The sequence below is a fragment of the Dipodomys merriami genome, unplaced genomic scaffold, assembly GCF_024711535.1.
Source record: "Dipodomys merriami isolate MVZ:Mamm:240054 unplaced genomic scaffold, mDipMer1.0.p SCAF_2, whole genome shotgun sequence".
Taxonomy (NCBI): domain Eukaryota; kingdom Metazoa; phylum Chordata; class Mammalia; order Rodentia; family Heteromyidae; genus Dipodomys; species Dipodomys merriami.
The window spans coordinates 13,012,089-13,027,615 of record NW_027203381.1 but is presented as its reverse complement, the minus strand read 5'-3'; the positions used below and the strand labels follow the sequence as shown (position 1 = coordinate 13,027,615).

The 15,527-nt window shown below is 36.4% G+C and overlaps 1 protein-coding gene across 3 annotated transcripts in view; it reads left to right on the top strand.

Moving 5' to 3' along the window:
- Wdr7 (WD repeat domain 7) overlaps positions 1–15,527 on the top strand; it is a 284,441-nt gene that overhangs the window by 12,220 nt on the left and 256,694 nt on the right. For all 3 annotated transcript variants that reach the window (XM_070029069.1, XM_070029067.1, XM_070029068.1), the window contains exons 4-12: positions 199–277; positions 2,407–2,581; positions 6,944–7,020; positions 8,143–8,262; positions 10,673–10,818; positions 11,152–11,254; positions 12,249–12,390; positions 12,610–12,858; positions 13,745–13,965. In XM_070029069.1, coding sequence (XP_069885170.1) covers positions 199–277; positions 2,407–2,581; positions 6,944–7,020; positions 8,143–8,262; positions 10,673–10,818; positions 11,152–11,254; positions 12,249–12,390; positions 12,610–12,858; positions 13,745–13,965 — 1,312 coding nt within the window. The remainder of the gene's footprint in view (positions 1–198; positions 278–2,406; positions 2,582–6,943; positions 7,021–8,142; positions 8,263–10,672; positions 10,819–11,151; positions 11,255–12,248; positions 12,391–12,609; positions 12,859–13,744; positions 13,966–15,527) is intronic.

The window sequence follows — 15,527 nt, the reverse complement described above, 5'->3', positions numbered from 1 at the left end:
GAATAGACATTCTGGAGGTTAGGATGGGGTTAGGATGGTAGGTGAGAGAATTCCAAATTTTGACCAGTAGGAATAATAAATTTGCTACTTTTCTGTAATATATTAACTTTAAAGGAAGATTAATTTTAAATCACTGTCACATATTGAACAATGAGTTTGGCAATTGGATTCAAAGCTAGCTATTATTTTGTTTTATAGGGAGATGTGCCTGTGGGATGTGAATGATGGCCGATGTATTGAATTTACAAAATTAGCTTGCACACATACTGGCATACAGGTTAGTATCTATTTTTGTAGCTAAGTTAGCACAGTTTATTACAAAGGTAGACTTAAAACATGTTTCAAAGCATTAGATTTGTGTTTTTATGTGAAAAATAATGAGAAGGGGTGACTGGATACGAAAACTAGATGAACAGTGAAAGTATACTTCATAAGGTAAATTTAAAGTTGGTAAGGGAAATGAAATTGGGGAGACTAATGGAGAAGCCACCTCTGTGGTTTGGAGTTACTCTAGTTTCTCAGATTAGAGCTTGTATTAGACAGTTTTCCATTATTATAACAAATAACTGAGATAATAAATTTTGAAGAGAAGACATTTATTTCGCTCACTGTTTTAGAATTTCAGTCCATGATCAAACAAGCCTGCTGCTTCTAAGCTTCTGATGGAGTGCTGGAAGACAGTGGTGGGGAGCACATGGCAGAGTAAGACTGCTTGCCTTACAGCCAGAAAGCAGAGGTGGGGGAAGAGGAGTGATTAGTATCTGTTCAAAGGCCTACCTGTGATCACCTAAAGCCGCTCAGTAGGCCCCACCTCCTATAGGATCCACCCCTCCCAATAGTGCCCTGTGCCACCAAGCCTTCAACACATGGCCTGTGGGCGACGCTGCATATCCACATTCTAGCATAGCTCCTTTACTTCTTAAATAAGTGCATGAGATCCAAAAGAATACAATTATTTCCTGCCAAAGCAGTTATGAGTCCCTTATGGATTGATGCAGATCAGCCTTTTTTTTTTTTTTTTTTTTTTTGGGTCCGGTAGTGGGACTTGAACTCCAGGCCTGGGCACTGTCCCTCAGCTCTTCAACTCAAGGCTGGCGCTCTACTACTTGAGCCACAGTGCCACTTTCGGCTTTTTTCTTTTTGGTTATGTGGTGCTGAGGAATCGAACCCAGGGCCTCATGCACGCAAGGCAAGCGCTTTACCACTGAGCCACCTTCCCAGCCTAGCCCATTTTTTAGATCCAATCTTTTTTCATGATCATACAATTACCTTTTGGGCTCATTTTTCGTAGCTTTTTTTTTTTTTTTCCCAGGGCTGAGGACCGAACCCAGGGCCTTGCACGTGCCGGGCGGGCGCCCTTCCGCTGGGCTAAACCCCCAGCCCCTGGGCTCATTTTTTAAAACAAGACTTTCCAGCTCTTTTGAAGAAATAACCACTTTACATGTGTGGCTTAATGCATAGAGTATTATATTTGTAGTTTATACTTTCAGATATACATTTTTTCTTTGTATAATTGTCCAATTCTCTCTGCTTCATTTTACTTTTTTTTTTACTGTGTTGGGAAATTATGAAGTATATAAAATATGAGCAGTTAAGTTGGAAAGGGAAATGAAGAGAGCCCATATTTATTAAGAAAATACTTTGTAGGCATTTTTTGTGTTTCATTTAGTCTTCCCCTATATCTTTACAAATTAAACAGAATTATATCATCTTATATGTAAGCATACCGTGACCTAGAAAAATTAAATGACCTTACTTGTCTCACAGTGAGTCATTTCCTAAGTCAGGTCTGGCTGGTTCTCGGGACTATGCTCTTATGTAATGCTGCCTCCCTACTTAGACTAATAGCGTAATTTGTCAGGAAAGAAAAACCTGTGCTAACCCAGATGTGATAAGCAAAGGAAAATGTTTGCAGGGAGGTAGTGATTAGTGTGATATATGTCTTTCATGACTCTCATGCACTCTCTATTAAGAACTGCTTTAAGTTGGGCACTGGTGCTCATGTCTATAATCCTAGTTATGCAAGAGGCTGAGATCTGAAGACTGTGGTTCAAAGTCAGCCTAGGCAAGAAAGTCCCGGGACCAGCACACATACATAAAAACGATCCTGTTTTATATTCTAGAGATGTATATAAAGGAGACTTATGAATTCTTTCCTAAAATAGTTGCCAAGAGAGGATATTAGGAAAATAATATTTTTGTTATGGTTGAAAATATTAGCATAACTTGACATATGTTTGTATGTACTGTACACATGTTGTATATGTCATATAGGGCATATTATGAAATTAGTACTAGAGGAATTTAGCATTTAGGAGAATATTACAGTATGCTTGATGAATACATATTAATCAGGTAACTAAACTAATACTTTTAAAAGTCTTTTTCCTCTTCATATGAATTTAGTTCTACCAGTTCTCTGTTGGAAATCAGCGTGAAGGAAGGCTTTTATGCCATGGACATTATCCTGAAATACTTGTTGTGGATGCTACCAGCCTTGAGGTGTTGTACTCCTTAGTCTCAAAGATATCACCTGACTGGATTAGCTCCATGAGTATTATTCGATCCCACCGGACCCAAGGTCAGTTTACGAACTTTAACACCATGATTTCCTGTTTAATTTATTGTGATGTTATATGACTGGTCAAAATTAATACTTTTTAGTTCTTATATTCAAGAGTAGTGCTAATAATTTATGGTCTGGCGTCACCTTTATAACGGAGTCTTTGAATTAAAATTTATTTATTTATTGCAATGAGAAAATTTAGCCTTTGTAGGTGACTTTCTGAAGTGAGGACGCATATTGTAACCTTTAGGGCTGTGGTGAGAGAATCTATAGGTGAAGCTATAGAGTCTGAAGCTATGGAGTCTGCTTTTGTCACTTGTTAAGAGGTATAGTAGTGTCTCCATTTCTTAGGGAGAAAATAAAAAGGGAGGAGACTAAATTTAATGCAAGTTTCTGTTAAGTGCCTGGCATATACGCGACAACACTAGATATTACTACCTTTTATTTCATTTCTATTGGAACCTTTCAATAACAACCATGAGAGCAAATGTAAAATTATTAGGGAAAGAGCAGTAATTAATGTTCAGCATTGAATGTATATTCTTATAAGCCACTTTTTCTCCCTAGTGGTTTCATGGTTATGTGATTTTCTATAAAGATTGATGGGTAACTACCATCATCACTATCACCATTACTATTCACTATGAGCATGAGGAAGCACGTTGAGCAGTTATATAGGATTTGTTTTCACATGACCCAGTACGGTAGGTGCTGTTGGCATTTCTTACAGAGATGAGGGGCTAATCAGGCTTATCAGGGTATTCTCTTTGTCTTAGAATGGAGTAAGCTGACTGGTGGCCAGTAGAGCTTAGAGCTGTTACTTTAGCTACAGTGTTCTACAGCTTACTATGAAGGGACTGCCTTCAGCTCTGTGGCAGCTTTCCTTTGTTACCATATAAGGGTGGAAACTAGCGTATAGCTTTTAGTCAGTAGCCATTAAAAAAAAAACTGTATTAGCTGCCCATTATCTTTGAGGTGCAAGGGATTGAACTAGTTAAGGTAACCAATATTTAATAAGGGAGGATGATATACAAACAACAATTCAGTATGCAAAGTGTGGCCAGGTAGAGAAACAGTAGAGCACAGATACAGAAAAGGGGCTTGAGGGCAGTGGGAAGATTGCTCAGATCAGATGAAGGCTAACCTAAGTTTTGGAAGATGGAGAGAAGTTTGGCAGACATGTGGATCAACATCTGATGGAGCAAATAGAGGTCTGGCCTACATGGGGATCAATGTCTGGCAGAGTAAATAGTCTGCCTCCATTACAAATAGTCTAGGTGTGTGTCTGAACCTAAAGGTTATCTTCTGTGGCAAGAAGTGTGAAAGGCATAGTGGCAGGCTATAAGGCTGGTGAAACTGGAAAGGGCAGGTTAAGATGGATGCTGCCAACTAAGACTATTTGGGTTTTACCGTTAGATCACGGGTTGGCAACTTTGAATTGTGGAGGACCAGATACTGAGTGTTTCACATTCTGCAGGCCGAGCAGTCAGTGTTTCAACTGCTCAACTTTGCTATTGTCTCACAAAAGTGATGGGGTTCTAATAAAACTTTATTTTCAAAAATAGGCAGTGTTTCTGCCCTATGAGCTAGAGTTGCCCTATGAGCTGTAGCTTGCTGGCTCCCACTAGATAATGAATAGTCTGTGGGTGGGAATGTACCAGTTAGATTCTTCTAACAGCCTAAAGCAGTGGCTCCAGGCAGAATATATCACCACATTTCCCACATAGTTCTGCAAAGTGTTGGTTTTGAAGTGCATTAATAGTTATTAGTGTAAAAAAGGAGGGATCTGTCATCAAATATAATTGGGAAATGGCTGGTAAAATAAAACTACCTGAGTTTCTGTGATGCAGGACCTTCTCACAGAGGTTTTGTAATACATAGTGGTGAATTATTGCTTTATTCTTGAGTCTGGCAGTGAAAATAATGATTCATACTAATTTTTCAGGCAACAAGGAGCTTCTTGTTAGTATATTACCTCCAATCTTAGTTATAATCAATGATTTCTTTAAAAAAGGATTATTTTTGTGACCAAACAGTTACATGATTTTTACTTTTTTCTGCTGTCACTATATACATTAAACCATGTTATGGTCTCAACAGCATAGAACGTTAATGAACATTTTTTTCTGACCATGTAATTCTAGATGTTAATCAGTTACAGTGTTACAAGCATTTAATTTTTAATCTGCATTTACCTTTTCCTATTCCATGGATATTGGAGAGTTTTAGGTATATTGGTATATGGGTATGTTATTATAGTGTCTCTGTACATAGATCCTGGATACATGGTAATAAGTGAGTTCAGTGCCTTCCATGCTTTGGGGAACCACTGTATGAAATATGATCAGGTTCTTACTTAAGTATACAAACAATTCTTTTTCTTTTTTTTAATGGTGTTTGAGATTGAATGTAGGGCCTTGTGATTGCTAGGAAGATGCATTATCACTTGGGCTGCATGCGTCCAGTCCCTTTTTTGGTTTTGGTTATTTTCAGGGTAGAGTCTCATTGAATGTCCAGGCTGGTCTTGGCTGTGATCCTCCTACTTGTGCTTCCTCTTGTTCTGGGGATGACAGGTACTTGGCACTGCTCTCAGCTGCTGGTTGAGATGGAATCTTGAGAACTTTCTGCCCCAGCTGGCTTTAAACCATGAATTCCCAATTTTCTCCTCTTGAGTAGCTAGAATTACAAGCCTGAGGCACCACACTGTACCAACCAATTTTTAAAGATAGTATACACCCTTTATTGAAGATTTGGTATGTACTGTGTTATAATTTTTATAACAATTAGGGAAGTACTATTGTTATTCCTTTGTATTTGCTTTATATAAACACAATGAATTTGGGATAGGTAAGTTATCTATAGTTCATTATTTAATTAATGAAGAAAGAGGAGATTTTGATTTTATTATTTTTGGCAAAACTGGATTTTGAACTCAGGGCTTCATGTTGACTTGGTTGGAAAACTTAACAAGTCAGCCATACTTCCAATCCTGCTTTGGAAATTCAGTCTAGCAAATTTTTCTGCACAGGCTGGCCTCAAACCATGATCCTCTAGATCTCAGCCTCCTACCTAGCTTGGATTTCATATGTAAAGCTCTGGTTCCCGGCCATCTTCCCTCCCTTTTGACCCACATTCTCTCAGAGCTCACATTTGTTTCCATTGTGTTGTGATTGGTTCATGACCAGAAGTTTATGAATTGAAGTTTTATATCCTACTTCATAGGGAAAAAAAGTGATTCCACTCCCTTCCCACCCTTTAAAAAATCTTGGGGTTTGAACTCAGGGCCCTAGTGCTTGTTACCTGGTGCTTTGTCACTTGAGCTATGCCTCCTTGCTTGATTTTTTTTTTTGAGATGAAGTCTAGTGGAACTTTAATGCTTGAGCTGGCATTGGACTATGATCCTTCAGATCTCAGCTTCTTGAGTAGGTAGAATTATGGTCTTGAGATTGTTTCTTGAGCTTTGGCTTTATTCCCTGTTTTTTCTAAACACCACAACAGTCAACATAGAAGACCTCAAAAGGTATAGCCCCATTTACACCCAAGCAATCAGTTCTGCAACACGTATCAACCTAGCAACCTCTAATCCAATTCAGTTTTCATGTTCTCTGCCTGGACATAGCATTGGCTGCAGGTTGAGTGCCAAGTGCTCGGAGCTGTCTTCTCTCCCAAGTATTGATACCAGTAGCAAGTCTCAGATTGTTTTCCTTGTACTTCTGACTGACCACCTACAAATGGGAGTCCCATAACCTCCTCTTCAGCTTCAGTTAATTTGCTGCAGTAGCTCTCAGAATTTAGGGAAACACTTCATTATTTGGATTATTAAAAAGGATGGGGGAAAGAGATGCAGAGGGCATGGTGTAGGGGAAGAGAAGTTGTTGTTTCAGGCCCTCCCTGGGTGTGCTGCTTTCTAAGAGCCTTCACATGTTTGCAGTCCAGAAGCTCTCCAAACACTTTTAGATTTCTATGGGGGCAGAATGCCATATGAAATAGGGATCTTATAATCTACAAATCTACAATCACCAAAGAGCCAACAGTGAAGCTGTGACTCAAGTGATAAATACCAGCTTTGAGTAAAAAAGCTGAGGGAGAGCACAGGGTCCTGAGTTCAAGCCCCGGTACTGGGACTGAAAAAAAATAAAGAACACTTGAAATTAACATGAAATTTATTTGAATAGATATTAAAGAAACCAAAAACAAATAGCCAGAAACAATTCTATTTCCATTCCAGATTATTGATGCTCCTTATTAGCCAGTGCTTCAAAATCTGCTCATTGTAAAACGTATTATTGCTTAATTTCGTTGGAGCAGGTCACCTTAGTCTTTACAGAGAAAGAGTACTGTATTTGTAACATGGCTCTCTGTCCCTTCTTGGTTTAGAGGACACAGTGGTGGCACTCTCTGTGACAGGCATATTGAAGGTGTGGATTGTTACCTCTGAAATAAGTGGCATGCAGGTAAGACAAATGAGTCTTTTTTTTTTTTCCTTTTGTCGTCTTAGATTTTAGTAATGATGTCTCCTTTCCTTTCTTTTCTTAAAGACAAAGGCAAAGGAAAAACCTCTTCCATCTCAGTAGTTTTTATAGACATCATGTAAAGATCCCTAGTGTGCTGTCTGTAGGAATGAATTTGTGTTTTTATCTTGATTGGAGACATCGGGTCCATCAAGGATAGGAAAAAGAAAACAATACCCAGGATACAAAGTAGAAGAACACAAAAGAGAGCAACTTTCCCACTGCTTTTGTTTAAATGTTAAAAGATAGTCACTTAAGGGAACAGAATAAAGCAAACCACTTACATTAAAGTAATTTTGTATTACTATAACAAAATGCCTCATATGTACAACTGTTGACTCCATCAATTATGGATTCTCCAGTGAGGTAAAGTGTCATGGTGGTGGGCATGTGCAGTGAAAGAGGCTATTTATTTCATGGCTGCTGGAAGCAGAGGCTGAGGGGACTAGATATAACCTCAAAGTCAGACTCCTAGTGACATACTTTCTGTACAGGAGCCCCACCTCCTGAAGTTTCCAGAGCCTTCCAAAATAGTGGCACCATCTACACTTGAGCCAGTAGGGAACATTTTATATTCAAACTACAATGTACAAAAGGTACAAAAACCATTTTTAGTCTGGTATCTCAGTTCTTTGGGCTAGAATTCTTTGTCATGTTTTAAAGGAAGGAGGATGATTTTCTGATAATACTCATTCTTTTCTGTGCAGCGTGGGACAGGTTAGGCATAGACTTTGGAAGAAACTAGGGGAACTGATTCATTTTTTTCTTTTAACTAACACACATATAACCTCAGAAATTAGCCTTAGTGAAAAATTTTACCATTTGCCATTGCCACAGAGATAACACTCTGACATGAATCCAGAACTAAATCTCAGCTGAAGCAAAGACATTTGTGCTCAACTGTTTTGATGTATATTTTTGTTCTTTTTCTTCCTATGGCTCTTACTAGAGGAGCTGAAAGAATGAACGTGCAAATGTGCTTTTATTTCATGCTGGTGTCTTTATTATTGTATAGTAGTTTTAACGGACAAACTTCCTGAAAGTTTACAAATCTCCCCTTTTCAGGACACTGAGCCAATATTTGAGGAAGAATCTAAACCAATTTATTGTCAGAATTGCCAAAGCATCTCTTTTTGTGCATTCACACAAAGGTCACTTTTGGTTGTGTGCTCCAAATATTGGAGGGTAAGTTGCCTGACTATATAAGTAAGTAGTTGTGCTTTTATCCTTCAAGATGCTCACTTGTCAGACTTCCAAAAACAATCATAAGGATGTGCTTGGTACAAATACTCATGCCTAGCTTTGATATGTTTTGAAGAGTTGGGACTTAGCTGTATTTATTTGGGTTCATAAAATAATTTAGTTACTATATTTTATTGATCTCAAGTTCTACTTTTTGTTACTGCTTTAGTTCTTTTGTACAATGTCAATACTGGTAGTAAAGATCTTCAGGTTGAACATTTCTTTGTAGGGTATTACTAATATCATTTTATTTTCCTGGCTTCTTAGAGTTGGGGAAGTCTTTTATGTTACTTAGGAGCTAGTTATTTAATCCTGTATAAAAATTGCACTGAAACTTTACATGGTGATGAAATAGATATATTTTATGGATCAGGACTTTAAGACGACTTAACTTAGCACCTCTGAGTTGCTTTAACTTCCATAGGCTTATAATTTGATTTGATAGTTCGTAGAGCTAGAGGCAGGTCTTCATTATTTGTTCTTAGACTGTTTTAGGCTATTATTGTATGGCTAATACTACATACCAATTCATGCAGTAACAAATCATGCTAACTTCATCTAGGACTTCTTAATTTTAAGGCTTTTGCATGAGCAATTTCATTTTTTTTTCTTAAAAGAAAAATAAAAACTCTGGAATGAAGAATTCTCATTCCTCCTGGGCAAAAGTTCTAACAATTTAGAATATTCTTAAATTAAATATTGAAAGTGGTAGAAAAAACTATTCTGCTAGGAATTCTAAAACCTAGAATTTTTAGACTTATCTCTGTCATTTATTTGGCTTATGACATTTTGCAAGTGATGTAACCCTTATCTATAAAGTATAGTCTACAGATCACCTGTAGTGATTCTAAGGGCCAGATGAGGTAATGATTTTAGAGTTACTTTGTAAAATTTGATATACCTTAAGTGTAATTAGCTTCAGGTGCAAGTATGGAAACTTTTCTTTTCCTTCCTTCCTTCCTTCCTTCCTTCCTTCCTTCCTTCCTTCCTTCCTTCCTTCCTTCCTTCCTCCCTCCTTCCCTCTTTCCCTCCCTCCCTCCCTCCCTCTCTCTCTCTTTCTTTCTCTCCTCCCTTCCTTTCCCTTCCCTTCCCTTCCCTTCCCTCCCTTCCCTTCCCTTCCCTTCCCTTCCCTCCCTTCCCTCCCATCCCCTCCCCTCCCCTCCCCTTCCCGTTTTGTGGGCTTGAAATCTGGGCCTGGATACCATCCCTCAGCTCTTCAGCTCAAGGCTAGCGCTCTACCATTTGAGCCACAGTGCCACTTCTGGTTTTCTGGTGGTTTATTGGAGATAAGAGTCTCATAGACTTTCCTACTGGGGGTTAGCTTTGAACCATGATCCTCAGATTTCAGCCTCCTGAGTAGCTAAGATTACAGACATGAGCCATTGGTGCCTGGCTGGTGAAACATTTCTTTTTAAATGTAAATAGTATTAACTAGCCAGGTCCCACTGGCTTTTGCTTATAATCAGAATTCAGGAGGCTGAAATCTGAAAAGGCTTAAATTTGAGAATTACCCTTGGAAGCTAGCCTGGGAAGACAACCAAGATACTTTCATTTTCAACTAACCAGCAAAAGCCAGAAAGTGGTAGAACACCAGCTCTGAGCTTACAAGGCCAAGGGTTCAAACTCCAGTACATTCTAGAACCCCCTAAAAAAATGTTAACTAGTGACATTGAATCTATTAAGTACTTTTCTTTTTTTTTTTCCCGTTGGTTTTGGACAGGGGCCTGGGCCCTGTCCCTGAGCACCTTTTTCCTCAAGGCTAGTGCTCTACCATTTTGAACCACAGTGTGACTTTTGGTTTTCTGGTGGTTAATTGGAGATAATAGTCTCGTGGAATTTCCTGCTGGGGCTGAATTTGAACCTTGATCCTCAGATCTCATCCTCCTGAATAGCTAGAATTATAGGCATGAGCCACCAGCATCTGGCCAAGTACTGGGTTTTAATTCAGGGCCTTGGTGCTTTCTTGGGCTTGCTTGGCTGGTGCTCTGTCGTTTGAGCTGTATCTGCAGTCTAGCTTTTTAGTGATTAATTGGAAATAAACTCTCATAGACTTTTCTGCCTGGGCTGGCTTGAACCATGATCTTCTAGACCTCAGTCTTCTGAGTAGCTCAGATTATAGGCACAAGCTACTAGTGTCCAGCATGCCTGAATTTGTTAAATTTATTTTCAGAATTTTATCAGTTAAAATATGGCTGTGTCGGAAGTGGCGCTGTAGCTCAAGTGGTAGAGTGCTCGCCTTGAGCTGAAGAGCTGAAGGACAGCGCCCAGGCCCAGAGTTCAAGCCCCACGACCGACAAAAAAAAAAAAATATGGCTGTGTCATATTAACACCATGGAATTCTTATTTCTTATAGGTATTTGATGCTGGAGACTATTCCCTGTTATGTTCAGGTCCTAGTGAAAATGGACAGACATGGACTGGAGGGGACTTTGTGTCAGCTGATAAAGTGATCATCTGGACTGAAAATGGGCAAAGCTATATTTACAAACTTCCTGCCAGGTATGCAATGGATCAGAAGTTAGTATTTTAATTTAAAAAAAAAAAGGATTCAGAACGTTGGGTACAAATCTGAAGATGTGAAAATGTATGTGGTATTAAACTTAAGGCAAAACATTTCAGAGTGTCTTAAGGTAGGTTTATATCCCAGTGTAATCTCAAAGAAAAAAAATGAGGTAGATTCTTATTTGAAGAGTACTATTTTTATAACATTACTTTGTTTACTGCCAGTATTAATGAAAATCATTGTAAAACAAAACCCTTATCATCATATGGAATGCTGAGCTATGCCTTGCTGGTATTTTAAGTGGATTTTATTTTATTTTTTCATTTCAGTTGCCTTCCTGCTAGTGATTCGTTTCGTAGTGATGTGGGAAAAGCAGTTGAAAATTTAATTCCTCCAGTACAACATAGCCTCTTGGATAGAAAAGATAAAGAGGTAAAACTCTTCAGGTATCATTTATAATTGATAGCTAAATTAATTGGTGACTTGTAGTTAATCATTTGAAAGATTCAGTATAATTCAAGGCACTTAGATGTCAAACATCTTGATTTGGTCAGTTATAAGCACATTTTAAATTTTGCTTGTTTTGAAATGTGCATTCATTTTCACAGTTCAAGTGATCTTACTGATTACATATTAGAAATGACTTTCTAATTAAATTCATACTGACAATGTAAATTTATTTTAAATAAACAAGTATATTACTGTTTTTCAGGCTAAGGTATTGTACTTCAATAGTCTAGTATTCATGCATTTATACTCTGAATTTTAATGTTGAGAAAACTACTGTATTTACAACTAAGTGATTTCTCTGAAGTCAGAAATTTTGAGCAGAAAAAAATTATTTCAAAAGACCCTGATGAATATTTTTTGTTTCTAAGTAGTCCATAGCTAACATACCAGGTTAGGCTCAAATTGAATATGTTGCTGTGATGTTGTACTACAAGTTGAAAATTACACTCATTCTCCTCTAGTTGTACAAGCTTGATAGTATGATTCTGCTGCTGTTCCAAGTTACTGACCAGGAGTGGCAAAAAATTTAGGAGTAGGGAATTTTTTCCTTTTATTATCTACATAGAGACTTTTCTTTTGCAAATGTCTATAAAATGGGCATTCAGGTAAATTTCCTTGTCGTGACTAGTAACTAGGTTTTATAAAACAAAAATATGAACACCAATTTTAGAGAAAGACTGTATAGTTTTTGTTTGCTTTTGTTATACTTATACTATTGTTGACAGGGATATGATATCCATATAATATAATATAATGCCATAACATTACATTAAAATAATGTTAAACAATTAGCAACCACTTTTTACAGTGGGGAGTGAAACAAAAGTGTCTAACATTATTATTTTAAAAATGTTAATGTGTAAAATACATTGATTTTAAAATATAGCTAACGATATTTGAATAATTTTTTTGACAGTTGCTTATTTGTCCTCCTGTTACTCGGTTCTTCTATGGATGCAAGGAATATTTCCATAAGCTATTAATTCAAGGTGATTCTTCTGGAAGGTTAAATATTTGGAATATATCAGACACTGCTGATAAACAGGAAGGTGAAGAAGGTAATAGTAAATTATGTGCATTAATTTCTTAATACTCTTAACATCTGAAGTCCTAACCATTGAATAATTCATATGATCATATATTATTGTCTTCTAATAATTATATTTGATGAACGTTGTCTTTGGTACATTGTTGAACTAACCAATATTATTTTAATGTTTGAACTTTATTAAACATGTTTTTTATTTTCTTTTCAATACAAAATAAAACCTCTCCAGGGCTGAAAATGACAACTTCTATTAGTTTGCAAGAGGCATTTGATAAACTGAATCCTTGTCCTGCTGGAATTATAGATCAGCTAAGTGTGATTCCCAACAGTAATGAGCCTCTTAAAGTAACTGCAAGTGTGTACATCCCAGCACATGGCCGCCTTGTTTGTGGCCGCGAAGATGGAAGCATAATCATTGTACCTGCCACACAGACGGCCATTGTACAGCTACTGCAGGGAGAACACATGCTTAGAAGAGGTATAGTGAAGATCTGTACCTCTCTTATGTGCTTTGAGAACTCTGTAACCCTGATATTGAAAATGTCTATATTCTGTTTTTAAGAATAAAATCAATCAAGATAGTTGTTAGTGTACTATGTATGTCATAGAGTTTAAGGTATAGATAATGACATGTTAAATGTATTTTCATAACAAATGCCGTATAATGACTAAACAAAGAAGTATTCAATTTTATCTTTCAACATATATTAACAGCTTCATTGATTATTATTTCTGTTGATTAGTAAATAACTATTAGCAGTATCGATACTCTTCTAGAACAATTCTGTCCAGTAGAAATCTAATATAAACCATGTAGCAGCCTGTTTCATTTCATACAGTGAAGCAGGTGAAACTATTTATAATACTATGTATAATGTATCACAGATAACAAAGCTGTTTTTCTTTAGTTGTAATAGATATGGAAATTATTAGTGAAATATTAAACTTTTTTTTTAAACTTACTTCTTTAAAATCTTGTGACTACTTGACATGAAATCAGGGTTAGTACCACAATAGCTACTGCAACTGTCTTAGAAGATAAAATTGTGCTAAGCTCTGGTGGCTCATGCCTGTCATCTTAGCTCCTGAGAACATTGAAATCTGAGGATACCAGTTCAAAGCCGGCCTGCGCAGACATATCTGAGTATGGCTTAATTGGTAGAGTACTAACTCTGAGGGAAAAAAGCTAAGCAAGAGTGTGAGGTTCTGGATTCAAGCCTCACTACTAGCACAAAAAAAATGGAGGTAAAATTGGAAGCTTCTTCTGTGGTATAGTTCTTCTGGCATTTCATGTTTACTTTTACTTGTTGAATCTTTGTAAGACTTTAATTTTCCCATTTTTAAATCCAAAACCTCATTCACAGGTTGGCCACCTCACAGAACACTTCGTGGTCATCGGAACAAAGTCACATGTTTGCTATATCCTCATCAGGTCTCAGCTCGCTATGATCAAAGATACCTGATATCTGGAGGTGTGGATTTTTCCATCATAATTTGGGACATATTTTCTGGAGAAATGAAACATATCTTCTGTGTTCATGGTGGCGAGATTACTCAACTTCTAGTTCCACCTGAAAACTGTAGTGTAAGTTGATATCTACAAATGAACATTTCACTTGGAGGATTGTGTTGCCATCAGACATATAAATGTAATCTAGAGTAATTTACAGAAACTTTGAAAGGAGAATCAACAGCACTCTTTCCATGTTAGCATTAAGATGGTAACATTTAGACAAAGTCATGGTCTAAGGTAGAAGTTGAGCAATTTTTCCCCTTAATATTAGCTCATAAATTACATACCATATTCTGAGAGCAGTTTAGAAAAAATATATGGAATGAAATGTTGAATTTTTAGTTTAAAATATTCCAAAGATAATCTAGTCTTTTGAGTTTTAGGTATATCTGGGCTAAATGACAATGAACATATACTTCCATAGGAGCTAAATGTAAATGTACTTAATAGAAGGGTTCATTTAAAAAAAGTTACTGTAACAAGGGAAAAGAAGTTCTAAAGCAGAGAAATGCTAATTGTTTCAAAAATTCCTTGTTAAAATGTACAGGCGGTCTCCTTTCATATGTTATAGTTAAATTTTATTTTCCTAAAATATAAAGCCAAGAAAAAGAATTAAAAAATAATTCATTGTTTACTATGTTAAGTTGATGGTGTAGAAAAATCAATTTCTATCTGCTAGGCAGACTAGATGCCAAGTGGGAGATGATGAGCTATAAAAAGGACTCTTTTCTTTTTTAAATCTGAAGAGACTGAGACTATTATTACATCTCAACTACTGTTTGTATGTTTCTTTGTTACCCTTTTTTTACTTCTTCAACTGAACTATTGTATTACATTTTTACCTAAAATCTTTTCAAATTCCTATCAATTAGCATTGGTTTAATGCCAGATTCACTGATTATATATATTTTTATTGAACTATTTCTCTATTTTTGTTAGTGGGCATTTGAATTGTTAAAAATACCTTGGTATATTCATAGATAATAAATACTACCCAAATGTCATGTATAGGGCCTAAATTGAATGGATTATACTTTTATCTTTAAGGTTTGTTAAAGGCATCTTGTTTAATATTGTTAATATTGTTTTCCAGAACAGTAATGGTCTTAAGAAAATTGCTTTGAAATTGAGTTTTGACCTACTGAATAATCTAGTTAGCTGATATTAAACTATTCACTTAATATATAACATATAATGTAAGTATTAAGTAGAGCTGATGATTTTTGTCATTGCAAATTGAGTTCATTGCTTTAAATGAGTGTTTTTGGCCTTATATCTTATCACTCAGATATAATAGTTATGCAATTTTAATTAGACTCAAATTTAAAGAAATAGTTCATTAAATTTAAATTATTAAATTAGATTTTCCACTTTAAATATTCCTATATTTAAATTTTTATTTTTATTTTTTGTGATGTTTGATATTAACCATATGTACTAGAGAAAGACATTATCACTGAGTTAAATTCTCTTAGAGGACTTTATGAAAACAGGTTTGCTAAAATTTTAACTGTCTTATTCAATTTTCTTCTGTATTTGGATTATTTATTAGTGTCTTAAAATATTTTATAGGCTGGGAATGTGGCATAGTGGTAGAGTGCCTGCCTAGCATGCATGCAGCCCTGGGTTCAGTT